At 46.5% G+C, this 27,849-nt stretch overlaps 1 protein-coding gene across 3 annotated transcripts in view; it reads left to right on the top strand.

The window, feature by feature from the left end:
* The first annotated feature begins 2,610 nt into the window (after positions 1–2,610).
* IMPL2 (inositol monophosphatase family protein) overlaps positions 2,611–27,849 on the top strand; it is a 147,613-nt gene continuing 122,374 nt past the window's right edge. For all 3 annotated transcript variants that reach the window (XM_086512686.1, XM_086512687.1, XM_086512685.1), the window contains exon 1: positions 2,611–3,105. In XM_086512686.1, coding sequence (XP_086368812.1) covers positions 2,754–3,105 — 352 coding nt within the window. In that variant the 5' untranslated portion in view covers positions 2,611–2,753. The remainder of the gene's footprint in view (positions 3,106–27,849) is intronic.

The following is a 27,849-nucleotide window of genomic DNA, read 5'->3' as shown; positions in this document are numbered from 1 at the left end:
TTGCCCTATCTTGGTAGTTGAGCTTGCCACTCCAAGTTCCCAACTCTCACATCGTCATTCATGTGTGTGTGTGTGTGTGGGTGTGTGTATGTTGAGGACATAAGACCTGCTCTTCTTTCGGTTGATCATCAATTTGTGTTTGTGGATTGCTTTGAACACTCTTGTCAGCATAGATGTTATCTATGCTCTTCTTTGGTCTAATGCGCTGAAGATATAAGATCTCCAACCGCCACTATACAGCGGTTTCATTTGCCTATGCACAACAGCAACACTCCATTTCTTATCATTTTCCTATTCACAACAACAACGGTCTTGCTTTGAGCGCTACCCACCATTACATCGACGCTCTTATTGGGGGGTTTGACCCGGTGGACCTTGCATCGAAGGCAACATCTTTTTGTTGAGAGAGAGAGAGAGAGAGAGAGAGAGAGAGAGAGAGAGAGAGAGAGAGAGAGAATTTGGGAAATAGAAGTTATATGGAGTGTGTCAGATATGTGGTTATCGCTCATTTGGCAGAGGGAGCTTTTTGCATATTATATAATGAGCACAAACTTTTGATAGAGAGAGCTTTTCAATAATTTTTCTAAACAACCCATTTTCCAAGAAAAGCTCTCTCTAAGGCTCCCTCCGTTCCCCTACTCGGAGAGAAGGGGAGGTTGCAGCAATGGTGAGCAACATAGCAGTGTGCGTGTCTCCGATAGAGGTGATAATCTTATTCTTCCTCTGTTTCTTAAATGTTAATCTTCGTTCTTGAGTTTCATTTCATACTATGTTGTTATTTAAATCTTTAAAATGCATCTTCAATGTGAGCTTTTACTCTACACATGACGAGGAATCACCTAATTTATATCTATGTGTGAGAGACTCTACACATGGCAAGCAATCTCCTAAATCTACTTAAATGACCTTCACGTGTGAGTCAAGCTCTACAGGTGACAAGGGGTTATTAAAAGGTGGGAGTCCTCATTCAAAGGAGGAATGGGTGAGTGATCAACAAGCATCCTTTGAATATCCCGCCAAAGAGGAGAATAGTGGAGACCCGACGAAAAACGGGACATCGCATCAATGAATGAAAAAACATGACACATGTATGCTAGGATTTGAGACATCCACTCCGAAGCTCTATGCATGTGCGGTGTGCTTTACACACTCTATCCACGTGTGCCATTTGTGATATATGGTCCCACAACTGCATGTGACATTACAAAGTGCTTGGTTTGGTTCATTCACATGGATGAGATTGCTGCTTCAAGAAAGCTATTAGAGTAATCGCCACTACTTATTGTTTATTAGAGCTTCTAGATTGCTATCATGCATGTCTACAAGAGCATTGCCCCACATAGCACGATTCTTCATTACCCTCTACATCAAAATCTTTTCATAGAATTCCTTCTCGACTTACATGGTCCAAGAATGCCACTCATAATCTAAAGCAACTTGGTCACTTCCTCTCCACTATTAATGCATTTATGGGGTTTTGCTATTAATGCATTCTCATATTCCCCATTCTGGAGCACTCACCATGCATGGTGTTCTACCTGAAGTTGACGAGACCCTTTTTAAGATGTAGAGACGAGTATAAAGGTAGCCCCCAATTGATAGGAGACTAAGTGCTAATAATATAGCGCACACACTTAGACTACATGACAATCACCTCATCATAGTGGTAAATGCAGTTGCATGCCCTTGAGTAGGGTTATGGGCTTGCGTCCTCCCTATTCCTCGGTGTGCATTGCTCCATTGTTTTTAACTTTGAGATTTCCATTCGTGCTTCCTCCTTGTATCCGCACATCCTTTATATCTTTTTAGCCTACCTATGGCAAAGGTCTTAGTTTTAGGGTGTGTTTTTTTAAGCTTTGGAGAGAAGGCAATGATGGCTTTAAGTGGTAATCTTTTAAATTATTGTTTTTTCTTTAACTCCAAACCTTGAAGTTTTGAATTTCATAAAACCAAAGCTAGTCATTAAATCTTTACTCATTTCAAAGAAACAAACGCTCCTTGAGAGGCAAGTGGGACTTCCACATTGCAGTAAGAGCATTCCCACCATTGATCAGAGTTGTGCAAAGACCAAAATGCATTACAGTGATCAACCAACCAAGAGTCTTGCGCACGCGTGCACACACACACACACACACACACACACACACACACTTACGCGGGCGTGCACACATAATGCACACATAATGTGACACATGCCACACACTCTTTAGATAAATAAAAATTATATGCTTCCTTTGTTCCTTGTGCTCATTCATCAAAGCCTCTATTCAAAAGGCATGCAATTTTAAACCATATGCTTGTTCTAACTCCACCTCTTCCTAAATTATGCCTCTAGAGAGCACTACCCCCCTCTCTCTCTCTCTCTCTCTCTGTCTCTCTCTCTCTCTCTCTCTCAGCACGAGCACAACCAGAGCAGCCGGCCAGCCAAAGAGAATCTTGCAGGGGCGAGTGCATACGTGTCGAGTGCTCTTTTTGGCCGGCAAGTGGCTGGCTGGCCGTTGTAGCCCACGCCTCACCTCCCCCGGCAACGTCTCCAGCCTCCTGCCATCCAATCAAAAGTCAGCAAGCCTCTTCCACTCGCTGGCCGAGCTGCTGCCGGAGAGGTTGTGCTCAATATCGCCAGCCAGCAAGGGAAGATTCCCCAGCATCAACTGTTGGCTCCCGAGCTGCCGTCCGGCTCGTTGTGCTAGAGCTATCTCTCTCTCTCTCTCTCTCTCTCTCTCCCCCGGAGTCCCGCCAACATTCCAGTTCGAATGGAGGCATGTCTCGGACTTGAAGCGTTTGTCACTCCTGCCCGCGTCCGGAACAAGGACATCATCTCCGTCGCTGGCCATTGGCCTCGCATGTCGGCACGCACTGTTCCAACGGCCAGGCAACCTGTCTCATTTTCTGGTCATTTTATCGCCCCCTCCATGCCAAATTCAAGGAGTTGGGTGGCATCACATGCCCTGTCTGCACCCTCTGGAGCCGACGGAGCTCAAGAACCTAGCCCTTCCTCTATGCTCGAGTTTGTGGAACTTGCCCATCAGTTGGCTGATGCCGCAGGAGAGATCTTGCTGAAGTACTTCCGGAAGCGGATTGAAATCACTGATAAAGAAGACCTGAGTAATACCTCGATCCTTCCTTTTGTACATGTTTGCCTTTGTTTGTCAAACGCTTTGTTTTTAAGTCCTTTCCTGCTCGTCTTTCAACAGTGTAATTCACTGTGATTGCTCTTTCGCTAAGGCATGCTGAGTATGCATGACCATATCATTTGTGTTTTCTGAGGCTGTCAGTTGCAACTTGTTTATGCTTGGTCTCCTAACCATTTTAGAAGGTCCACCGCATTCTGATCTCTCTTGTGCTATTTTCCAACTGTGCAAGCCTTGCATCAAACAGTTTATTAACATACATACCTACAATCATGTACATGTACATGCTTCGCATGTAAGAGAAGAAACAATATAAATCAAACTGTCCCACACATCACAAGGAAGCAAAAAGTAAGTTACAACCAGTCGAGCGCTACTAACAAATGCTCCTCTCAGACTGAGTGTCACAGCAAAGTGCTCCTCTAGGAAGAAAGAAAGTGCTTGATGTGTGGGAAACGGCACATCAGAAGTCCCTCCTACCAACTCCACTCCAAATATCCATTGATGCACCTACCGAAAGCCAGAGACAACTCTTTGAGAGACGGGTGGCTCTATACCAAGGGGAAATCATTGCCGCTAGTTTTACATTTTTTTGAACTCAAAGTGGGTTATTGGGTTGCTTGCTGTCACACTCGTGTGTTGACAAGTGTTTTTTGCTTCATGCTTCATAACTCATGCCTATCGCGGTTAAGCAATAGGTAGCTGACCGTGGGCACTTCTATTTGTGAACCTGAGTACAAAGGTAACTTTCATAGTTCTATCGAGTGCCTTTTGCTCAACCGTTTATGACCAGTTTGGACACTGCGGGTTGCAGTCAGCCACCACTTTTTTCACTGAGAGGGCAATTGCGAGGAACTGAGCGTTTCAAGCTTGTATCTGCAAAAGAGACTGGTCTTGCTTATGTGCTGTAAACAGACTTGGACACTCCAAGTCGAGAATCTACCGCGACAACACAAATAACCACTTCAAAACAGTTCACCGTTCACAATCGATTCGACATTGGCCCGGCACAGTTTCGTGCCTAGAGATATTGGCCCCAAAGATTGGCGCCCCTTTTGGTATTTCTTTTTGTATGAATCTTGTGTTCAAATACAAGAGTGCGGGCATACGCTCACACTCAGACTCTGCGTCCAGATGCTGTGAGTTGTGAGGCCCTGTCCACGTTGTGAGCGGGATGAAAACACACACAACGCCTATATAACGACCCGACACACACTCTTGGAAGGATATACACACACACTATGGGGCACCACTCGGCTTACACAACACACCTGGCCGAGACAGGGAACACACCTCTGGAGTGAGAGGAGAGAGACTATCCACTTGCCCACTCCACACAGACACACACACACACACACACCCAAAAAACTCAGCTCAAAAGAGGAGAATTTCTGATGTTTAGATACAAATGAGCTTGGGCCAACACCAATGGGCAAATAGCTCACACAAAATGGGTAAAATATACCAGATATAATCACAAATTGGAGCAGAAGCTTCGCTCATAGGAGAAACTTACACAGCAAAAACAACAGAAAAAGAGTGAGGAATTTGGCAAAATGGACAGCGCCATCGCGTCCGGAACGGCCCAAAACCCAATCATCCTCCTTCAATTTCAAATCGCGATGATGGCGATCTGCTGCCTTTTTCTGTCTTTCCTGAGATTTCTGCAAAGCTTCGCGGACCTTGGCAAAAGCCGTGTCTAAGTCGTGCATACTTATCCGCTTTAAAAATCTTACCTTTCGTGCTTAGGAAGGGTGGAACCTTCACAGCACCTTCAATAATCTCAAATGGCGCTTTCCCCGTTGAAGAGTGTATCGTGTTATCATAGGCAAATTCCACCAAAGGTAGATACTTTTCCCATTGAGTCTTCTGATCCGAGATGTAAGACTTCAATAAATCTAAAACCATTGAATTGGCAATCTCAGATTGCAGTCTGCAGGTGGAAAGATGACGAGAACTGCAACCGCGTGCCAATGTTCTCCCAAATTGCCTTCCAAAACAAACTCGTAAATCTGGGTCCTTATCGGAGACAATCGTCTCAGGCATGCCATGTAATCTGAAAATCTGGGCCACAAACAGTCTCACTAAGTGATCCGGCTTGATTGTTTTCTTCACTGGAATGAAATGAGCTTGCTTGCTAAATCTGTCAATAACTGTCCATATACCATTGTGACCACTCTGTGTTCTCGGGAGATCAAAATGAATTCATTGCAATACTTTCCCAGGGGCGGGTGGGTATGGGCAAAGGCTGTAACAATCCCTGTGCTTTATGCCTGTCAAACTTGACCTTCTGGCATACAAAGCACCTGCGCACAAACTCGTCCACATCCTTCTTGAGTCTCGGCCAAAAGAAATATCTCTCTACCCTTTCATGGTGGTAGCAATGCCGCGGTGACCGTAAAAGGTGGACAGTGGCATTCAATCATAACCTTTTCCCTCAACGGCTGTGTAACGCATAACATGGTTTTCCTCATCAAGTAGCCATCCCGAATGGAATATCCCGTTATTGTCTCCCTATCCTGTATTCGTGTGAAAACGTTTGCAAAATCCGGATCTGTGGCATACTAGTTGACCATATCCTCAAAGCTCCTATGATGTATCGCGGAAATAGCCAGAACCAACGGCTTCCGAGACAAAGCATCTGCCACCAAATTCTTCCGTCCTTGAACATGGACAATCTGGAAGTGAAACTGTGACAAGATGTTCGCCCACCACATCTGCTTTTCCGATAGCTGCTTCTGTGACAAGAAGTAGCGTAAACTCTGATGGTCTGTGAAGACAGTAAAATCCGCTCCGAGTAGGAAGTGCCGCCAGTGAGTAAGAGCATGGATAACTGGCGAAAGCTCTTTCTCATAAATTTGTGCTGTCAATTCTGGCCTTGAAAACAATCGGCTCTCGTAAGCAATGATATGGCCTTCTTGCATTAAGACCGCACCCAGACTACGACCACAAGTGTCAAGTGCAGTGGAGAGAACAAGGAGTTGCTCGGATCTAGTACTCCGCACACAAACACAAGGGACACTTTACTTCACTTGAAAGAACTAAACGGAATTAAAGGAAAAAGAGAGAGACGAGAAAGAGAAAAGAGACAACACAGGGATGTCGGGTCCCAACCCTCAAGTGCCCCCTTGCTCTGTTGCCAAAGCAAGTACTTTCTTTATCCTTGCACAATGTTACTATAATGATGCTGATGCTGATGCTGAGATGCTGATGCTAATGGGTACTGTTGCTACTAATGCTGGGTACTGGTACTGACATACTGAAGGGTACTGAGGTACTGAAGGGGTCTATGTCGAAGACGATGATGTCGACAACGGGTCCTGCGGTCTATGTCGAAGACGGGGAGGTCGACGAAGAGGTCTATGTCGAAGACGATGAAGTCGACGACGAGGTACTAAGGTTCTTTGTCGACGACGATGAAGTTAACTATAATATTGTGTCGAAGACGGTGAAGTCGACGACGGTTCCTTGTCGAAGACGATGATGTCGACGACGGGATCTATGTCGAAGACGGTGATGTCGACGACGGGTACTGCTAGTCTATGTCGACGATGATGATGTCGTCGACGACGACAATGATGGTGACTGTGACGATGACGATGACGATGACGGTGTCGTCGTCAGGTCCGAGACTGCGATGACGACGATGATGATGGGGACGACGAGATGATGATGGGGACGACGACGACTGAAAACTGAAAATGCTGGGCTGTCTGCTGAAATTTGAAAAACGCTAGGCTGATCTGGGTCTTCTTCTTCTTGAGAAAACGCTAGGGCTCCTGCTGAAGTGCTGCTTGTCTGCTGGGTGCCTGCCTCCTTGTGTCATTGTTGCTTCTACTTCTACTGAGTACCCAATGGGTTTCTTTTATAGATCTTTAGCAATTTGCCCTACTTACTTTTCCAACAAACTTACAATAAGAATTTCGAAAGTCACTTTCAATAAAATGACTTATAAAAGGTGGTTCACGCGGTAAAAATGCCTGCATGTTGAAATGAATGTTCTTGTGCAAGAGAGGGTATGCAAGTGTGACTGGCATGGGCATGCACGTCCTACTAGAGGCTCACAAAAGTGCTAGGTTCAGTCCTAAGCTAAGATTCATGCTAGACTATGGCAGAAGTGTGTCCACGTGGTGCAAGTGAAGTGCGCACGTGACAACAAGCATCACAATATACTTCAAATGACTCTGCAAATCCGGCAAAGTCAAAACTGGTCCCGTAGTCAATTTCTCTTTCAAAGTCTGAAAGGCAGTCACCTCTATGGGTCCGCACGAGAAAGGGACTCCTTTCTGTGTCAAGATAGGCAAAGGGGAAGCAACCTCTGCAAACTTTCGAATGAATCGCCTGTAATACGAACACAATCCCAAGAAGCTTCTAACTTCATGGACATTCTTCAGATCGGGCCAATCACGGATAGTCTCTGTCGTGGCCGGATCCATTTGCACTCCCACTGTCGAGACAATGTGTCCCAAAAAGTGTATCTTTGGTAGGAAAAATTCACTTTTCTTCGCATTAATCACTAACTTGTGATCTAGTAATGCGTGAAAGACTTGAAGCAGATGATCTCTATGTTTTGCCTCATTCTTGGAGAAAACAATGATATCGTCAAAGAAAGTGCCAACAAATAGCGTGTACTCTTGAAAAATCCTATCCATCATCCGGTTAAATGTCGCAAGAGCATTGGTTAGGCCAAAAGGCATCACCAAAAACTCAAATAACCCAAAAGTCGTCCGAAAGGCTGTCTTGTAGATGTCTTGCGGCGCGATTCGGATCTGATGATATCCACTTTTCAAATCAATCCTGCTAAAACACGAGGATCCCTGTAATCTGTCGAGTATATTCATCGATCCTAGGAATCGGAAATCTGTTCTTGATGGTGATTTCGTTGAGCTCTATAATCGATGCACATTCTCCAAGATCCGTCTTTCTTCAAAACCAACAACAGTGGAGAGCAATACGGTGACGTACTAGGCTGGACAAGACCCTTTTCCAAGAAGTCTTTCACTTGGTTCATAATCTCTTCGTTCGGGGCTCGGCTCACATGGTAAGGTGGCCAGTTCGGTCGTGTGCTTCAAGTATCAGATCAATGATATAATCTTCAGGACGAGCGGGTGGTAACTTGCCTGGCAGACCCTCTGAGGAGCAATCGGCATGAGAATGGAGAAAATCTTGGCGTTCTTTATCAAGTTCAGATATATTTGTCCTATCCTCATCATTCAACTCTTCAAAAAGATCGAGTAAACAAACAAACTAGATTTCATTAATTTAGAAATGGCGGAAGCCAATATAATAGGGACAGACTCACCCCTAAGTTTTATATCGAGTACAATGGTTTTGCCCTTCTCTGTGGTCAAAGTCGCTTTCCTCGCCCGATAGTCGACCACGGTGTTGTTCTTGTGGTACCAGGGAATTCCCAAGAGGACATCACAACCTTTAAAAGGCATTATGTAAAAGTCCTTATGCCCCAAATACCCTTGACAATGCAACCGAAGCTTGCCAATGACAGGTGTAATGGCTACGTCCTTGCTAGGTGCCGCTAGAACAGCCTCCGCAAGTGGTCCCATCTGATCGGGAGTGATCTCGAGCCGTGCCGCCAATTCGGGTGAAATGAAGTTGGCCTTGGCTCCTCCATCGAAAAAGATCAGGGCTTCTTGGTCTTTCACTTTGCCCCAAGCTCGACAAAGTTCTGTACTCTCGCCCAACGTGCTAGGACCGGTACCCACGCAATCTGGAACCAGTCTTGTTTTCATCTTGCCTTTTCTTCCACGTTCCTTTGTTGCTCTCAAACTCTTAGGCCTTTCGTCGTCCTTGTCGTTCCGTATTTTCTGGGCCTTTTTAGGGCACTTCGCGGGGATATGTCCAGTTTCCCCGCATCCAAAGCACTTCCCTTCCTTGATGTAGCGAGCTCTTTCTTGTGGAGTGAGTTTGGGTCTTGCATCTTTCTTTTCTTGGTTGCTCTTCCTCTTTCTACTTTCATTTGTCGAAGTCTATTCGGCTCTTTGCGTCATGATCGCATCTGGGGGGTAGGTCAAACTGCTAGAGTGAATGGCAAAACCCCGTTTCGCATGGCTCATCAACTCGCGAATGGAAGCTGACTTTTATTCCAAGCAGTGATCTCGGATCTCTGTAGCTAGACCCAAGGTAAACCGCGAGATCTTCTTAAATGAAGAGGCGGGTAGAAAAGAGCTCCAGGATTTCTCACAATAAGCGTCCACTGTATCCTTCTTGGTCATCCGAAGATGGTTCCAAGCGATTCGTATATTGCGTTCATACTCTCGAGTCAGCCAAGAAGAAATAAAAAGCCTCTTTAATTTCAGCCATTTAACTGGCGCAGTCTTGTTTAATAGAATTGTGGACCACCAAGTTCGAGCATTCCCCTTAACGTAAGAGGCAGCTCTCCGAATCTTAGAGTGCTCTGAGTAGCGTCCTCCCGCGAAAGTGATGTCAAACTATTGTACAAAAGACAAAGCCTTTGAAGCATCTCTATAACCAAAAAACGTGTCAAATTTAATTGACTGTCCACCTTCCTTAAACTCTCGGACTTTCTTGCTTTTGTCTTCCAGAATGTCATACTGGTTGGCTTTGTAAAAATTCTTCTTCTTTGCATAAAAGTTGCTATCATTAGAGTCCGAACTGTCTGTAGACGAGTCCTCTGTAGAATTGTCACTCACGGGGCGAGATTTAGACTTCTTTGCCTTTTTTTTGCCCTTTCCGAAGCGTTGCTTTTTGCTTCGCTTTTTGCCTTTTCGATCTTCTTCGCTCGAATCAAATGAGCTAGAAGAACTGTCAGAAGAAGAAGAAGAAGAAGAACCGGGTATTCCTTCAAATCGAACACGCTTCTTTTGTTTCTTTGCCTTTTCAAATGTAAACCGACGACCCAAATAACCCGGGAAGTCAGTGTCGTTCTTCTGCCTTTTGTCATGCTTTTTAGCTTTGTTTTGTGCGTCAAAAAGCTGAGCAATTCGTGCATCAACCACCTCTTCTAATTCTTTCTCTGTATACTTCTTGGGAGTAGGAGGTTTCTTGAGAGCGGGTTTTGGGGGTGGTTTTGTGGTCTTCTGCCACTGCGTGTGCACCTTCTCGAAAGAAGTCTCGCTCATATATTTTGCAAATTGTGGATCCTTCGCAAAATTGAGCATCATCTTTGTTGCGTCGTTGATCAATCGTTGACGCTCCATCTCTCGACGCTCTGCTTGAGTAGGCCGAGGCGGGCCATACTCCTTGCGTGAATCGTCGTTGTGATCCCTTCCCGCATCTTTGGATGCAAAGGGAGTCGATTGATCTTTGCCTGAAGCCATAGATGCCGCGGGAAAAAAATAGGGATCGGATTTCCATAGAAGAGAAATCGCCCGTGCTCTGATACCACTGTAACATGGACACTCCAAGTCAAGAATCTACCACGACAGCACAAAAAACCACTTCAAAACAGTTCACCGTTCACAATCGATTCGACATTGGCCCGGCGGAGGTCCGTGCCTAGAGATATTGACCCCAAAGACTGGCGCCCCTCTCGGTATTTCTTTTTGTATTTATCTGTGTTCAAAGTACAAGAGTGTGGGTAGGCGTTCACACTTAGACTCTGCGTCCAAATGCTCTGAGTTGTGAGGCCTTGCCCACGCATTAAAAGTACAAGGGATGCCAAAAACAGAGCCCCAAAAGCTGGGATCAAAAGCTTGTCATAAAAATCTGCCCTTAAAATAAATAAAAAAGGGTTTTTCTTTCTCTCTTCCTCAATTGCATAAAATAAAGCAAAGGGTTCTCTCTCCTCTTGCGTAGCCAAAAGCAACCAAGGCTCTCTCTCTTGCAAGTGCGTAGCCAAAAAGCAATGCAAAAGCTATGCCCGCAATTTGCAGACGTCTGTACAGCTTGCCACGTGTCTTGTGCTTTGTAATTTTCGGGACTAGGCACAGTCAGCCATGTCAGCATTTTCAGCGACTCTACATTTTTCTTGGCGATGTGTGTGTACACATGGGCAGCCACGTCATCACTTTGTGACATGTGCCTACACAAGACTACCTTGCAAATCTTTTAACAAAAGGTTATGCCTTGTGAAGCTTTTCGCAAAGCTTTGAGCTTATTCCTCTTTATTGGTTGAGGCCCAACACTTCCCTATACACAAGTGTTAACTAATGAGTTGGTCTCCTATCATCTTGTCCTTCCTCGCGAGCAGCTCCTCTTCGTCATCGCATAGGGTCACAAGCTAGCACATATGATTGTAGATACCATGTGTCACGGGACGGGCACCACGTGCGAACGGCAGCACTTCAAATAACAACTGTACAGAAAGAGAGCACGACACGAGACAGGAGTGGCGGAGTTCCACCCCAAGAGAGCACTGGCCCCAAACGTTGGCACCCCTTTCAGTATTTCTTTATATTGCTTCAACCCAATACAACGCCGGTACTCCACGCTCCACACCTTCACTTGGAAGCGTGCAAGAGAATGAGCCCTTATATTATATTTAAAGGCCCTTGGTCTCTCAAAAGCAGCTTACATGAAAAGCTATAAACTCAAAAGCATCTGGTCCAAAAGCATTAGCGCCAAGAGCTGCCAACGTGTTTCACGGAAATCAGTACACCTGCCACGTTAGCATCGCAAATTGCGGAAGTCCGTACAGTCTGCCACGCCATCAGGCTCCACGCAAATCTTTGTATGTGTGTGTGTGTGTGGGTCCCGCTTTATTTAATCTCTTTAGGTCACTTGGGCCCCATTGAACGAGGTCCCATAAGTTGGTGGGAACTCTTCTTTACAAATAGGGCACTCAGCAAGGCTTTGTAAGTTGGTGAAAACTTCTTCTGTTGTTGCTCCTTCTTTTGTTGCGGCTTCTTAGGGTTTAGTGTAACAAACTTGGACACCCCAAGTCACATTTCTACCGCGACACAAGAGAGATTCACTTCAAAACAGTTCACACTTCACAATTAAGTCGACATGGCCCGGCGTAATGTCGTGCCTAGAGATATTGGCTCCAAAGACTGGCGTGCGCCCCCCCTTTCGGTATTTTTTTTTTGTATTAATCTGTGTTCAAAGTACAAGGGAGTGGGTAGGTGCTCACTCTCAGACTTTGCGTCCAGGTGCTCTGAGAAGTGAGGCAGTGCCCACTTATTTATTGTTACAAGGGATGCCCAAAAGCAGAGCCCCAAAATCAAAAGCTGAAAAGCTTTTAAAAATAAAGCAATAAGCCCAAAAGTTGCCATAAAAAGCTGTCAATGCGATTGCGGAATCTGTCCGTACAGTCAGCGTAAAACGCGGAGATCCGTACAGCCAATGTAAAACGCGGAAGTCCATACGCCCTGCCACGTCAGCAATTTAGCGTGATTTTTGGGTATCCGTTTAGCAGGGCAGCATGCTGTAATAAAATTCCGTGTCCTCGGGATCCCCTCGTCACTGGCCATAAGTTGTGACAACTTCTAGGGTTGCCACGTCACCAGCTTGTGACATACCCCCCTCTTAAAAGCATTGTAATCGCCCTCGATTACGCCTGCAAAACAGATAGAAGCCATAAACTGTCTTAGCAGACATTGATTGTTAGTACCGACGCACTAGGAACAACACATCTAGCACATGTACCAATCGACAGTCACATCACAGGACATCACATGACAAATCACATTCAAAATCATTCCAAATCTTAGACCACGATTAATCGGCAACGTATTTAGCAATCGCATCTAGATCCAGTCGGGACCTCACAGATGCTCGATTAACTAATCCATATTGCAATCATGTCTATAGAGATTTATGAGACCAAAATGCTGCAGTCATTTCGTCTATTAGTTCCTGCACTCAAACAAGTCAAGAATAAATCAATCAGTATCATTTTCGGGAATTCCAGTTCATAAAGTCATATTGCAGAATACTGTCAGCTCAGCAGTATCCCTGAAACCCATAGGGACATCAGTGAATCTATATCAAATCAAAGTATCGGGGCAATCTGTCGACAAAGGAGTGGAGTAACTCCCCTCTTGTGCATACCCACTGCACTAGATTCGCCCATGTGAAATCGGGGTTCTATTGGAATAGACTATGCTAAACCGAATGCTTCAAGGTAAAGTTTCACAATTTGAGGAGTATTTGCTAGGTCCTCCTCCTCCATCCACTTCGCATCCAATGCGGGATAGTTCTTGAATTTAACCAAGAACCGCCTTATCACTTTACTTTCTATCTTTATGTGCCAGTATCTGGTTTGGAACAAGTATCTCCTCTCTTTCCTCCACTTCGGGTTGCTCATCTGGCCCCCATCATCGTGCACATTGCCTTTAAAAGGCTTTTAAGAGACTCACATGAAAAGCATTGTGAATTCTCCAAGTATCGGGTAGCTTCAGTCTAAAGGAGACATCATTTATCTTTTTTTTAATCTGGAAAGGTCCATAGTATCTCATACTAAGCTTTGGAGAACGCCGCTCCTTTCCCTTTTTCTTTCTCAAGCGTGCCTTCTCAAAACGTAATAGCACCCAATCGTCCTCTTTTAATTTCAAATCGCAACGGTGCCGATCTGTTGCTATTTTGTGTCTTTCCTAAGAGCCTCTTGGACCTTGGCAAAAGCAGTGTCCAAGTCCCTCGTGTACTGGTCGGCTTCAAAAATCTTATGTTTTGTGCTTAAGAAGGGTGGAACCTTCGGAGCACCTTCAATAATCTCCAATGGTGCCTTCCCCGTCGAAGAGTGAATCGTGTTATTGTAGGCAAATTCCACCAAAGGTAAAAACTTTTTCCATCGAGTCTTCTGATCTGAAATGTAAGACTTCATCAAATACAGTACGAATGAATTTGCAATCTCAGATTGCCCATCTGTCTGCGGGTGGAAAGATGACGAGAATTGCAACCGTGTGCAAATGTTCTCCCAAATAGCCTTCCAAAATAACCTCGTGAATCGGGGATCTCTGTCGGAGACAACTGTCTCAGACATGCCATGCAATCTGAATATCTGGGCAATGAAGAATCTTGCTAAATGATCCGGCTTGACTGTTTTCTTTACTGGAATGAAATGAGCTTGCTTGCTAAATCTGTCAATAACAGTCCAAATACCATCGTGCCCACTCTGTGTCTTTGGGAGATCAAAAATGAAATCCATAGCAATACTTTCCCAGGGGCGGGTGGGAATGGGTAAAGGCTGTAACAATCCCTGTGCTTTATGCCTGTCAAACTTGACCTTCTGGCATACCAAGCATCTACGTACAAAATCGTCCATGTCCTTCTTGAGACTCGGCCAAAAGAAGTATCGCTCTACACCTTTCAAGGTGGTGTCAATGCCGCGATGACCCGTAAATGGTGGATAGTGGCATTCGGTTAAAACCTTTTTTCCTCAACGGCTGTGTAACGCACAACATCGTTTTCTTCATCAAGTAGCCATCCCGAATGGAATATCCCGCTACTACCTCCCCATTCTGTATTCGATTGAATATATCTGCAAAATTTGGATCTGTGGCGTACTGATTGACCATGTTCTCGAAGCTTCTACGATATATCACGGAAATAGCCAAGACCAACGGCTTCTGCGACAAAGCATCTGCCACCAAGTTCTTCTGTCCCTGCACATGGACAATCTGGAAGTGAAACTGTGTCAAGATGTTAGCCCACCGCATCTGCTTTTCCGATAGCTGCTTTGTGACAAGAAGTAGCGTAAACTGTGGTGATCTGTGAAGACCGTAAAATCAGCTCCGAGTAGGTAATATTGCCACTGAGTAAGAGCATGGATAACCGCCAAAAGCTCATTCAAAGTATATTCTCCAAGAAAGACGGATCTTAGAGTATGTGCATTCGAAGTCCTGTAGTCAATTTCTCTTTCAAAGTCTGAAAGGCAGTCACCTCAGTGGATTCCCACGAGAAAGGGACTCCTTTCTGTGTCAAGATATGCAAAGGGGAAGCAACCTCTGCAACCTTTCTAATGAACCGCCGTAGTAAGAACATAAGCCCAAGAAGCTTCTAACTTCATGGACATTCTTCAAATCAGGCCAAGCCCGTATAGTCTCAATCTTGGCCGGGTTCATTTGCACTCCTGCTGCTGCTGAGACGATGTGTGTGTATCTTTGATAAGAAAAATTCACTCTTCTTTGCATTGATCACCAACTTGTGATCCCGCAATGCCTGAAAGACCTGTAGCAGATGTTCTCTATGTTCTGCCTCATCCTTGGAGAAGACAATAATGTCATCAAAGAAAGTGTCAACAAAAAATCTGTACTCTCTGAAAATCCTGTCCATCATTCGGTTACTGGAGCATTGGTAAGGCCAAAAGGTGTCACAAAAAATTCAAATAAATCAAAGGTCATCCGAAAAGCTGTCTTGTAGACATCTCTCGGCGCAATTCGGATCTGATGATATCCGCTCTTCAAATCAATCCTGCTGAAACAAGAGGATCCCTGTAGTCGGTCAAGAATATCATCGATCCTCGGAATCAGAAATCTGTTCTTGATGGTGATTTTATTGAGAGCTCTATAATCAATGCACATTCTCCAAGATCCGTCTTTCTTCAAAACCAACAACAGCGGAGAGCAGTATGGTGAAGTACTCGGCTCGATAAGACTTTTTTCCAAGAGGTCTTTCACTTGGTTCATAATCTCTTCATTCTGGGCTCGGCTGATACGATAAGGTGGCCGGTTCGGTGGTGTGCTTCCAGGTATCAGATTAATAGTATGATCCTCAGGCCGAGCTGGTGGCAACTCGCTTGGCAGGCCCTCAGAAAAGCAATCGCTATGAGTGTGGAGAAAATCTTGGCGTTCTTTATCAAGTTCAGACATATTTGTCCTATGTTCATCATTCAATTCTTTCAAAAAGATCGCGTAAACAAACAGACTGGATTTCATTAATTTCGAAACGGCCGAAGCCGATACAATAGGGACAAACTCGCCCTTCAGTTTCACATCAAGTACAATGTTTCAGCCATTTTCAGGAGCCAATGTCGCTTTCTTCGCCCGATAATCGACCATGGCGTTGTTCTTATGGTACCAAGGGACTCCCAGAGGACATCACAACCTTCCAAGGGCATTATGCAGAAGTCCTCGTGCCCCAAATACCCCTGACAATGCAACCGAAGTTTGCCAATGACAAGTGTAATGGTACCAAGGGACTCCCAGGAGGACATCACAACCTTCTAAGGGAATTATGTAGAAGTCATCGTGCCCCAAATACCCCTGACAATGCAACCGAAGTTTGCCAATGACAGGTGTAATGGCCACGTCTCTGCCGGGTGCGGCTAGAACTGCCTCTGCTTGTGGTCCCATCCGATCGTGTGTAATCTCGAGCCGCGCCGCCAATTCAGGTGAAATGAAGTTGGCCTTGGCGCCTCCATCAAAGAAAATCAGGGCTTCTTGATCTTTCACTTTTGCCCCAAGCTCGGCAAAGTTCTGTACTTTCATCAATCGTGCTTGGGTCAGTACCCATGCAATCTGGAACCAGTCCTGCTTTCATCTTGCCTTTTTGTCCACGTTCCTCAGATGATTTTGAACTCTGCTTTCGAACTCTCTGGCCCTTCTTCATTCTGTTCTTGTTGTGTCTTTTTAGGGCACTTCGCGGAGATGTGCCCATGTTCCCCGCATCCAAAACACTTCCCCTCTTTGATGTAGTTGGCCCTCTCCCGAAGAGTGAGTCGGGATCGTGAATCCTTATCTTTCTTTTCTTGGGGGTTCTTCTTCTTTCTACTTTCATTATTAGAAGTCTGTTCGGTTCTCTGAGTCATGATCTCATATGTGGGGTAAGTCAGATTGCCTGAATGTATGGCGAAACCCCGTTTCACATGACCCATCAATTCTTGAATAGAATCAGACTTTTGTTCTAAGCAGTGATCTCAAATCTCTGTAGCAAAACCGCTCAAATTGTTTTTTAAACGAGATCTTGGGGTCCCATAAGTTGGTGGGAACTCTTCTTTAAAAATAGGCCACTCGGCAAGGCTCTGTAAGTTGGTGAAAACTCCTTCTGCTATTGCTCCTTCTACTGTTGCTGGTTCTTAGGGTTTAGGCCCCTCGACTGGGAATCTGCAGGCTAGCTCCGGTCTTCAGAGGTGCCGCTTATCATCCATCAGCATGAAGCTTGTCAGGACCACTGTCTCTGCTTAGAGAAGGTTGCTTGCGTGACCTCGCCTCCCACAACAGCCATCCTCCTCCTGGTGCTGTAGACTCCTCGAGAGTTGTTCGGGCATTTCTTCCTCTGTTGGTCCAGCTGTTTTGTCGGTGCCCTCCTTGTTTCGGGTTTGTTTTCTTTTTGCTCCTTTTTTGTTTCTTTCATTTCTCTTTTTTTCTTGTTTCTTGGTTGTTCTTGATTGGCATCTGTACGTTTCTTGAAGCAGGTGCTCTGCCCAACCATGACCTTATGTAGCAAGGCTACAGTGTCCTTCACGGTACAGTGTCTTTCACAGGACAGGTCTAGGCTGGTTCACACGCAGGGCTACAATGTCCTTCACGGTATAGTGTCTTTCACAGGTCAGGTCTAGGCTGGTTCACATTGGACGGACACTGGACGGACCCTCTGGGCTGGGGAGTGACACGTGGCAGGGTACCGACGGTGGTCTAGTGGACCTCGTGACCAGGTCACCACATGGCTGACATTTATGAGCCGTTGGTGGCTCTTTATGGTGGTACATATGAGTAGTAGCGGTTGGTTATTTGATTATCTTCTTCACCTCTGAGCTTTTACATAGTCGTTTACAGTGTGTAGAGACACAGAGCACTAATTCACCATCCCGGCACATCTGAGCCTGGACACCCCATTGTACCTGTGAGTCCTGGGTTGGAGCTGAGTGTGCTGCCACGCCCGAGTCTGTATCAGTCTTTGAGATAGTCGAGTCATATGTTCTGTTCTGTTGTTGTGTCTTTGTGAGCTCTGTTGACATCTATTGTTCCTTTCTGTTCAGTCTGTTTGAGGGAGATTCAGTCTGTTTGAGTGAGATTGTCACGCACATTGCACTGAGGACCACCCACTGTAGAGAGCACGACACATTATCCGCGCTACAAGTGCTCTCATTTTGGCGATCACGGTGGGACCTCAACTGAAAACTCACTTTGTGAGGTACAAATCTTGAAGCTAGCTAGCTTGTCCTACCTTGCCGAGCTTCGCCTACCTTGTTGCCTACCTTGTATGGTCCAACCATTCCTCGTCCCTATCTAGTTCTCCTGGACCCTAGTCTAGATCTTGTCCCTGGTCCAGCCTGGTCTAGACCTCGTCCCTGGTCCTGGTCCACCCTGGTCTAGGTCTCGTCCCTGGTCCAGCCTGGTCTAGTCACTTACCTGGTCTAGTAGAGTCTAGACCAGTTTTCAACCAGTTCAAGTTTTTCCTGCGCAAAGCTTGGTTGGATTGGTGGTCACTGCATGACACATACAAGGCGGTTAGTTGAGCGTCAAAGCGCACTACTGAGCCCTCTGAAGTACTATAACAGAAGACGACCTTTGGTACCTAGTAGAAGTCCATCAACCTCATCACCTATACCTTCACATACATAACCCATTCCTTCATCCGGTTCCACATCTTCCAGATCACCTTCCCCAGTAAAGCTCTCTCCTATTCTGCTACAGCAGGCTACTGAGCAACAGGCTCAGGCTCAGCAAGGGGCCATGGAGCCGTTGGCTAGCGTTTTGGCTAAGGTAAACATCAAGTTCCCTACATTCAAAGGACTCTCTTTAGAAGATGCTGACGACCATGCAAGGAGGTTTGTATCTCTCTGTAGGGGTCGTGGTCTTAACAGGGAAGATGCTTATTTGGTACTCTTTCCATCCACCTTGGATGGCTTAGCAGACAAATGGTACAACTAGTTTGCAGAGAACCATTTTGCAACCTGGGCAGCCTTAAGGCAATAGTTCTATGCAGCTTTCAAGCCCGGTGACTACCAAGAGAAGGTGTTGGATGAGTTAGCCAACATGGTGCTCCGGCTAGAGGAGACTTTTGCAGAGCTTATGACTAAGACCAAGTCTTTGGTTGCCAAGCTTCCTCAGGAACCCGGTGAATTCATGGTGAAGAAGTGGGTGGAGAAGGCGCTTTCCAAAACTTCTCAACAAAAACTCAGAGAGAGTCTCCGACCCGACGCCACTTTGGAGGAGTTCATTGCAGCTGCTACTAGGATAGAGGGGGCTAGGAAGCTGTTCAACAACTCCCCTCACATAGAGACCCCCTCTGTGTTTTCGGAAAGTCCTGTTGATCCGTTGACTTCTTTACGTAGAGAACTTGAAGCCCTAAAACTTCAACGCGCTCTTCAAGAGGAGAAAAATATCTCTCTTCGCCAGGAGAAACCCCCACATCTTGAGGCTTTGGATCAAATCAAGAGAGAGCTAGAAGAGCTTCGGTCTCAACAAGAGACTAAGGCTATGGTATGGTGCAGCTCGTGTCGCTCTCTAGGACATCCTCCACAAGACTGTCCCCTTCGGGCTTATTGCCACTTCTGCGAGAAGTCTGGGCATGAAGACAAGGATTGCTACTATATCAAGGGATTACGGCAGATACAACAAAGTCTTGGTCCTTCTCTTCAGCAAGGGCCAGCACCTGCATCCAACATGGTTTCTCCCTGTGGCCATCCACACCATATGCCACCTTTGCTGACAGCCCCTCCTATGCAAGGTATGCCAAGTACTTTTCCGTCTCAAAGCTTTTATCATACCCTTGCTCCCTCATCACCTCAAAGCTTCTATGCCTCCACCTCAAACTCAATGCACTAGGAGCAAGGACCACCTCGCCCTTCGACTCGCCCTTTGAATCGGCCCATTTTGTGCTACAGATGCGGGGAATATGGGCATTACCAAAGCAAATGCCCCCTGCCAGAAGGGTCCCCTCCTTGCCGTCATTGCCCTGAAACGAAGGATCACTACAGTAAGGATTGCCCTAAACTTCGTGCATCCACAGCTTCGAACTCAAGTCAAAGCTAGAATGAGTTTGCCTTTCCCAAGCTCAACTTGATAGTAGTGAGCAGTGTTTCTCAGCCGCCCCTTTCTACCCACGTGGTTACCCCTCAAAACAAGCCGCCGCAGTTGACAGAGGAGCCATCGGGCGTCCTCACCGGGGCCCAGAGAGCCTCTCTTGGTCTTAGCATTCCATCAAGTTCAACTCCCCACACATTCTCACACCAGTGGATACCCTGCCTGCAGCTGTTAACAAGCCATCCCCTAGTGCCATGAAAGAATCCAAATCTTTGCTCTCAGATATTGATGAAGCTTTCTTGGAAGCAGTTTCCGATCTACAGAAGATCAAGGTACCAGAGGAACAACAACAGGTAGAAAGTGAAGCGTACAGCAGAGACAGTCTTGAAGAACACTTTCCAACAAGTGTCCCTCTATGACATGTTGCGGCTAGATGTGAGTTTTAGAAGTGACACCCTTGCAATTGTTCAATCACTTTACCCTGGAGCAGGTCCTAGTGGCGGGCACCTCCTAGTGCGACCGTCAGAGTCCTATATGATATCCAATCCTGCTACTCCACTCACGGATTATAGAAGCCCTCGCCTGACAGTGTCCGTTTTGGGTCGGCATTTCTCAGGAGTGATAGTGGATGGTGGATTTGGCATCAACCTGATGCCCGAGTTCACAATGTTAGCTCGAGGTCTACAGCCTACTCGCCCTGCTCCCTTCACAGTTACATTGGCCGATCAACGAACAGTATACCCAGTGGGCATCGTGGACAATGTGCCTCTGCAGGTACAAAACTTTACTTTTAACTTGGATTTTGTGGTGGTTCGTCTTCCCCAGGTTGAGGGCGGATTTCCCTTGCTTATTGGAAGACCATGGCTGCGACACACTAAAGCACACCACGATTGGGGAAACGATGCAATGTGGATACATACTTCTGGCTCCTCGATGCAACCGATTCTCTTAGAAGGAGGTATGGATCCCGTGGTGCAGCAAGTTTCTTTGTCAATGGAAACCAATCCTGAACATGAACAGCCTACTCCACCTGACGGGTCGGATGAGGATCTGTTGGAATGGTTGGATGCTACCAAGTCTATGCCTTGTTATGGAGTCTCTATTCACTGTTTGCCTGAAGGTACACCCTTTTCAAATGTTTCCATAGTTACGAAACTCAATGAGCCACCTGAGCCTTTGAAGAAGCAGAGAAGCAAGAAGAAATCTCCTCTCCAGGAGTTCACTCCCCCTCAAACATCAACCCCTTTGGTGTCTCTTTCTTCTTCAACCAAAAGAAAGCTCTCCTCTATGTCTAGCAAACTCCATTCTCATAGCCCGTCCTGCAAGATGAATTCCAAGATCTTGATAGCTGTCTTGCTCATGATAGCGGTCTGCTCCTTACTTGTACCTATCTACCCTTACCCCCTCGACCTTACCCACAATCAGAATGCCCACATCCTTCGGGTTCACAGTTGTGGCAAAGAGATTATCAAGAGCGCCGAACATTGTTGTTCCCATCATCTACATGAGAGTCACCAAAACAATAGAGAGCAGGCACTAATGTTCTCCCCTGCTGCTGTAGGCTCCTGGCGGCAGGCCCTCCATTGGTGCTGGCTCCTACAGAATCCTCCCTTGGTGCATGTTCCTGCATTCTGTTGTTCAACAGATGAAATTGTCGTGATCGCTTGTCTATCCCTCTCGCCCCTACCCACCTCCTCCCTTTTGCCCTTGCCCTTGCCCTCCCCCTACTCGCCCATACCTACTCCCTCGCCCTCGCCCTCACCTACCCCTAGCCCTCTCCCTACCTTCCTCGCCCTCGCCCTCCCACCCACCTACCTACTCCCTCGCCCTCCCCCTCCCACCTACCTACCCCCTCGCCCTAGCCCCCCTACCAACCCCTCGCCTTAGCCCCCCTACCTACCCCCTCGCCCTCGCCCTCCCCCTCCCCCTCCCACCTACCTACCCCCTCGCCCTAGCCCCCCTACCTACCCCTCGCCCTCCCCCTCCCACCTACCTACCCCCTCGCCCTAGCCCCCCTACCTACCCCCTCGCCCTCGCCCTCCCCCTCCCCCTCCCACCTACCTACCCCCTCGCCCTAGCCCTCCTACCTACCCCCTCGCCCTCGCCCTCCCCTCCCACCTACCCCTCGCCCTCGCCCTCCCCCTCCACCTACCTACCCCCTCGCCCTCGCCCTATCTCCCTCGACCTCGCCCTCCCTCTACCTACCTCTCGCCCTTCCCCCTACCTACCTACCTACCTCGGATTTCAAGCATTCACCTGGGTACTACCTACCCACCCCTCGGCTTTCAAGCATTCACTTGCGCTCCTTGTGGCTTTCAAGCATCCTGTTGTTGTTAATGCTTTTTGTTCTGCCATTAAGATAGAGCTTAACCTCACCTGCATTATTCCTCGAGCTTCTGATCATCAGTCTTTTCAACAATTTCATCTGCAAGTGAGGACCATGTCATTTTCTTCTCACTATGGTTATGGAGGATAAAGATGCGCTGGATCCAAATTGAGCATATCTCTTTGCTGAGGAGCCAAGCTGTCTGTTTTGCCGATTGGGATTCTTGGACTATGCAATCATATTGGGTTCTTGCCTATTAAAAGGCTTAAGGCATTGCAAGCAGGGCAGTGTTTTACTCCACTTTTGAGGCATGTAAGGTCATGGTTGGGCCTAGCACCTGCTTCAAGAAATGTACGGATGTAGTATCTAGTGGTTTTCTTTCACAGTTTTTTTCAGTATTCCTCTCACCGAGACGGTGAGCGGTCTTGTGGCGGGCAACTTGTAGCAGGGCTACAATGTCCTTCACGGTACAGTGTCTTTCAGAGGACAGGTCTAGGTTGGTTCACACGTAGGGCTACAATGTCCTTCACGGTACAGTGTCTTTCACAGGATAGGTCTAGGCTGGTTCACACGCAGGGCTACAATGTCCTTCACGGTACAGTGTCTTTCACAGGACAGGTCTAGGCTGGTTCACATTGGACGGACACTGGACGGACCCTCTGGGCTGGGGAGTGACACGTGGCAGGGTACCGACGGTGGTCTAGTGGACCTCGTGGCTAGATCACCACATGGCTGACATTTATGAGGCGTTGGTGGCTCTTTATGGTGGTACATATGAGTAGTAGCGGTTGGTTATTCGATTATCTTCTTCACCTCTGAGCTTGTACGTAGTCGTTTAGAGTGTGTAGAGACACAGAGCACTGATTCACCATCCCGGCACATCTTAGCCTCGACACCCCATTGTACCTGTGAGTCCTGGGCTGGAGCTAAGTGTGCTGCCACGCCAGAGTCTGTATCAGTCTTTGAGAGAGTCGAGTCATATGTTCTGTTCTGTTGTTGTGTCTTTGTGAGCTTTGTTGGCGTCTATTGTTCCTTTCTGTTTAGTCTGTTTGAGGGAGATTCAGTCTGTTTGAGTGAGATTGTCACGCACATTGCACTGAGGACCACCCAGTGTAGAGAGCACGACACCTTATCCGCGCTACACCTTACATGCCTCAAAAGTGGAGTTAAAAACACTGCACTGCTTGCAAACGCCTTAAGCCTTTGAATAGACAGGAACGCCTTAAGCCTTTGTTACTAGGAAGTGAACTCAATAAAGGCATAAAGTCAAGGTGGGACTACCAACAGAAAGTATCCGACAGTTGGGCCACATTGCACTTTTGGATAAAGACAAAGTACAGGAATGCGGGATTACACTATGGTCGACAAAGGGAAGGGCATTATGGAAGAGGGTTCCTCTTCGTAGGACAGACGGGAAATTGCTATGGTGTTCGAGATTGGCGAGAGCTCATGGCCACGTTAGTCTGTACCTCCCGTTGATGTGAATGTCCCTCCAGTAGTACAGGGCTTTATGACTGGGCAACTTGAGGATGATGTGTTCATGACTCAGTCAGTTGCCGCGGTGAATGTCTTTTCGCAACTGGTGTAGAATCGAAGGTTTATGGAGTTCTTGCAAGCGTCACCAGTGCAACAGCAAAATAGGCAACCTACACCGCGTACAGAGCTTGTTGAGGCTCAAGCCCAAGTACTTCATGCGACTTAGCAGGATAGGAAACACTCGCATGTTGCGGAGTCGGGGGCTCCTAAACAGGTTCCTCCCGTGCTTGAACAGGTGGCTAGAACGCCTATTCCACAGGTTATGCCAGTTCAGCCCGCCACCTTTCAGAGCCCGCATGCTGTTTTGAATGGACAGGGAACTGGATACCAGGCAATGCACCCAGTTTTTCCACCACCCACGGTACATCTTGGGTATTTCGGGGGTGGATCAATGTTCCAAAGTATGGCTGGTTATGCGCCTGGAAGTCAGCCGTACATGCCGGGAACAGTGTTTGGGGGTATGCAAGGCATGATGCCAAACCCCATGTATGGTAGCATCAGCATGCCAGTTTGGGGTGCCACAGGGTCATTTTGGCATGGTTGGTTTTTTCGGACAGCAACCAGATATTGCACCTCTGACGCAAAATGTTAATGGCCAAGATGTGCCGCTCATGCCTACTACAATGTCCATGTTGCAGACCATTCCTTATGACAACTTGGGGGCACTGGAGAAGCCGAAAGCTTACAAAGGAGGTGGTGCAACTGTAAAGTTCAATACTTCAGTGGCTTTGAGGATAAAGCAAAGACTCTCACTTTCCTCTAGCAGTTTGATACAGCTTATGCAAGAGGGAATTTTACGGAGGCCTCGAAGGTCAGGAAAGCTGCCACTTTCTTAAAGGACAATGCGCTTACATGGTGGACGCCATTGTTAATGCAAGGACAAGCACCCACCACTTGGGTTTACCTCAAGCAAATGTTTGCATCTGCTTGGCTGTCAAATGAATTTGAAGCCGACGTCATGACAGATTGGCACCAGCTTACTTCGGCTACATGCAAGAGCTTGCTGGAGTACAATCGGAGGTTTTGTAAAGCGTTACTCTCAGTGACCTCCTACAGATTTGTGCCATTGACAAAGTAGACAGAGAAGTATTGTTGTGGGCTGCCTAAAGGGCTTCATGGTTATTGTACCAAGAACAGAGTGGCTACCCTCACTCAGCTAATGGAAGTTGCTAAGACTGGTCTTGCCTTGCTGAAAGGAGAGGACAGTGGGTTTCCGAGCAACGAGAAAGGAGGCCAGCAAAAGAAAATTTCAGCGAAGAAGCCCTTTGTGAAAACGGCTCCTGAAGCATCACAGGGGTCAGAAAAGGCCACCAAAGATAAGGATTGAGCCGGGACTTCTGGAGCGCAGGCAAAGAAACAAAATAGGAAGCCTTTTGTGCGCTAGTCGCTCGAGGAAAAGGTCCTAATGGTTGAAAATAAATGCTTTATATGCGAGCAGCCTGATCACTTTGCTACCAATTGTCCACATAGGAAAAGACCAGCTGACTTAGAGGATAAAGAGGACTAGAAAGGCAAGAAGCCTAAACCCACGGCAGGTTTGGTGCCAGACATGGTGGGTGATAGGCCCAGTACAAATGCCAGTGAATTATGCAGGGCATGGGGTAAAGTTAGGGATTAGATGACACTCATATTCTTTGATCCAAGTGTCAAAGCCAACTTCATCTTACCAGAGTTAGCTATGAAGCTGGGCATCAGAGCTGAAGAGATGGGGTACATAGCTCAGGCAGGGTTGGCATGTCCTGGCCACTCAAGAGTGTGTTACTCATTATTGGAAAGCTGTGTCTGCATATTCAGTCGTATGTGGACACAAAAGAGTTCTATATCATGCCATTGGAAGGGTGCGATGCGCTACTTGGGATTCCCTGGATGTTCAGAGTACATGGCGTGCTGGATGTCTTTGGCAAGACGATCACCCTTCAACATAGGGGCAAAACTCATGTTTTGGATGTAAAGCTCAAAGGGGAGTCTGTCGCTATTGTATCTGCTTTTGCTATCACTTCTGTAATAAAGAATCATCTTTTTGTGTACTTGATTTTTGCACGTGATGTCTCAGATAACGATCAGTCAAATTTATCTGTGTTAGATAAACAAAGGTTAGCATTTTTGCAAAAGTTTAGTGACTGTTTTTTTGATTCATTGCCGTCGCAATTGCCGCCAGAGAGACCTGAGGACCATAGGATAGATTTGGTGCCAGGTGTAACAAACTGCTGACGTGTCAAAGCCCTAACGAATGGAGCCAACTTGCACATGCTGGCAGAGGGGCCTAAACCCTAAAAAGAACAAGTAACAGAAGAAGAAGTTCTACGAACTTATGGTGACCCCGTCCGATGGGGCCCCAAGTGACATAAAGAATTAAAATAAAGCAAGACTCACACACACACAAGAAATCGCAAAGCTGGTTGATGATGTGGCAGATTTCCAAAAATCACGCTGATTGATGACTTGGCATGCTGTATGGATTTTTGCATTTTGCGCTGACTGCTCACGTGGTAGCTATATGGAATTTTGGATTTTACGTTGGCAGCTTTTGAGCTTTGCTTTTGGACCAGATGCTTTTGAGTTTGAAGGCTTTTCACTGTAATTGCTTTTTAGGCCAAGGGCCTTTAAATATGAGGTTAGGGCTCATTCTCTAGCATGCTTCCTGGTGAAGGTGCAGAGTCTTGAGTACCGGCTTGTACTGTGTTGATGCAATATAAAGATATATCGAAAGGGGCGCCAAGGTTTGGGGCCAATACTCTCTCGGGTGGAATTCCGCCACTCCGTGTTGCATGTCATCTCTCTCGCTCTCTCTCTCAATTCAATTGTTAATGAAGTGCTAAAAGTTTGTTCAGTCTCTTCTTTTCTATTGGCATGTGGTGCCCGTCTTGTGAAAGTGGTATCAGAGCATCCGGCGTGTGCTTTCTTGAAAGCATACCAGTCCTACAAAAGAGCAAACAGGGCTATTGGATTTTTTATTTTTTATTTGAGGTATCTTCGCCCTCCAACACGGACTTACTAGCCACTCCCACCGTTACTTCATCGCGCATCGGGCGTGCTCCTGTCTTCACCGCTCATGTCTTACAGGGCATAAGCCATTAAGATCACTTGCAAGAGAAGGATCCAAGATTTGTTTCGAGCTGCTGTTTTTCTCAGAGACAGTACCATGCAGATGTCTATAGCTACCAAGCCGCACACTTCCAAGGACTTGGCAAGCTTTCTAGAAATTTTTTTGCCTGAAGTTATATGGTTTCCGATATCTTCCTTCGGAGTGCAACTTCTCGCAGAGTGGGGTATCCTGAAATGCTTGCCATGGAAACTCTAGTAGATTATAACTTTAAAATTCTCGACATCTCTTAGTAGATGTCTCTTCACGAGCAGATGACCTTGGAGATCCAATGCGATTGCTACCTTGGGACTACCATCGCCGTCAAAGAAACACTGTTTGTCCAAGAGCTGGTGGACCATGCTATGCTCGGCTATGACCTCATGGAAGGAACCTAATCCAAATTTTTGGTGCAGGTTTCAAGATGGAAAGTGAGTCGACTTTTCGAGCTCGGCTGATGTTGAGATTGCTTTTTAAGTTTGAAATGTGTTTGAGAACTTGTTTGGTGATCCTGTTTGAAATTTGTTTGAAATGGATGGTACCTATTTTGAACGTGTTTTGGTGCCGATTTGAAATGTTTGACTCTGGTTTTAATACTGGTTTCATTGATTGGTGATTTTACTCCCGATGGAGAAGTGAGAAATATTGTTTTGGTATTGTTTGAACCTCGGAACGATGCACGCCGATGCCTGGAGAGCGTTTCGTTTTATGTTTGAAAACCTTCGAACGATGCAGGCTGATGCCTAGGGAGCGTTTGGCTGTATGCTTGAACCTCCAAGCGACGTAGACTGGGGTCTGGGGAGCGTTTGGTTGTACAGTCCTCTGAGCTCATGGCCCGGACCTTTTTAGGTTATTTGCGGGGGGGAGTATTGAATGATTGAAAAGTGTTGTTTTTTTAACTCATGGCTCGGACCCTTGTGGTTATTTACAGGGGAGTATTGTTGTTGT

This window comes from Adiantum capillus-veneris, chromosome 5 (genome assembly GCF_014529385.1).
Source record: "Adiantum capillus-veneris isolate H3 chromosome 5, ASM1452938v2, whole genome shotgun sequence".
NCBI classification, from domain to species: Eukaryota; Viridiplantae; Streptophyta; class Polypodiopsida; order Polypodiales; family Pteridaceae; genus Adiantum; species Adiantum capillus-veneris.
The sequence above is the reverse complement of the archived record's forward strand: the minus strand, read 5'-3'. Positions and strand labels throughout refer to the sequence as shown.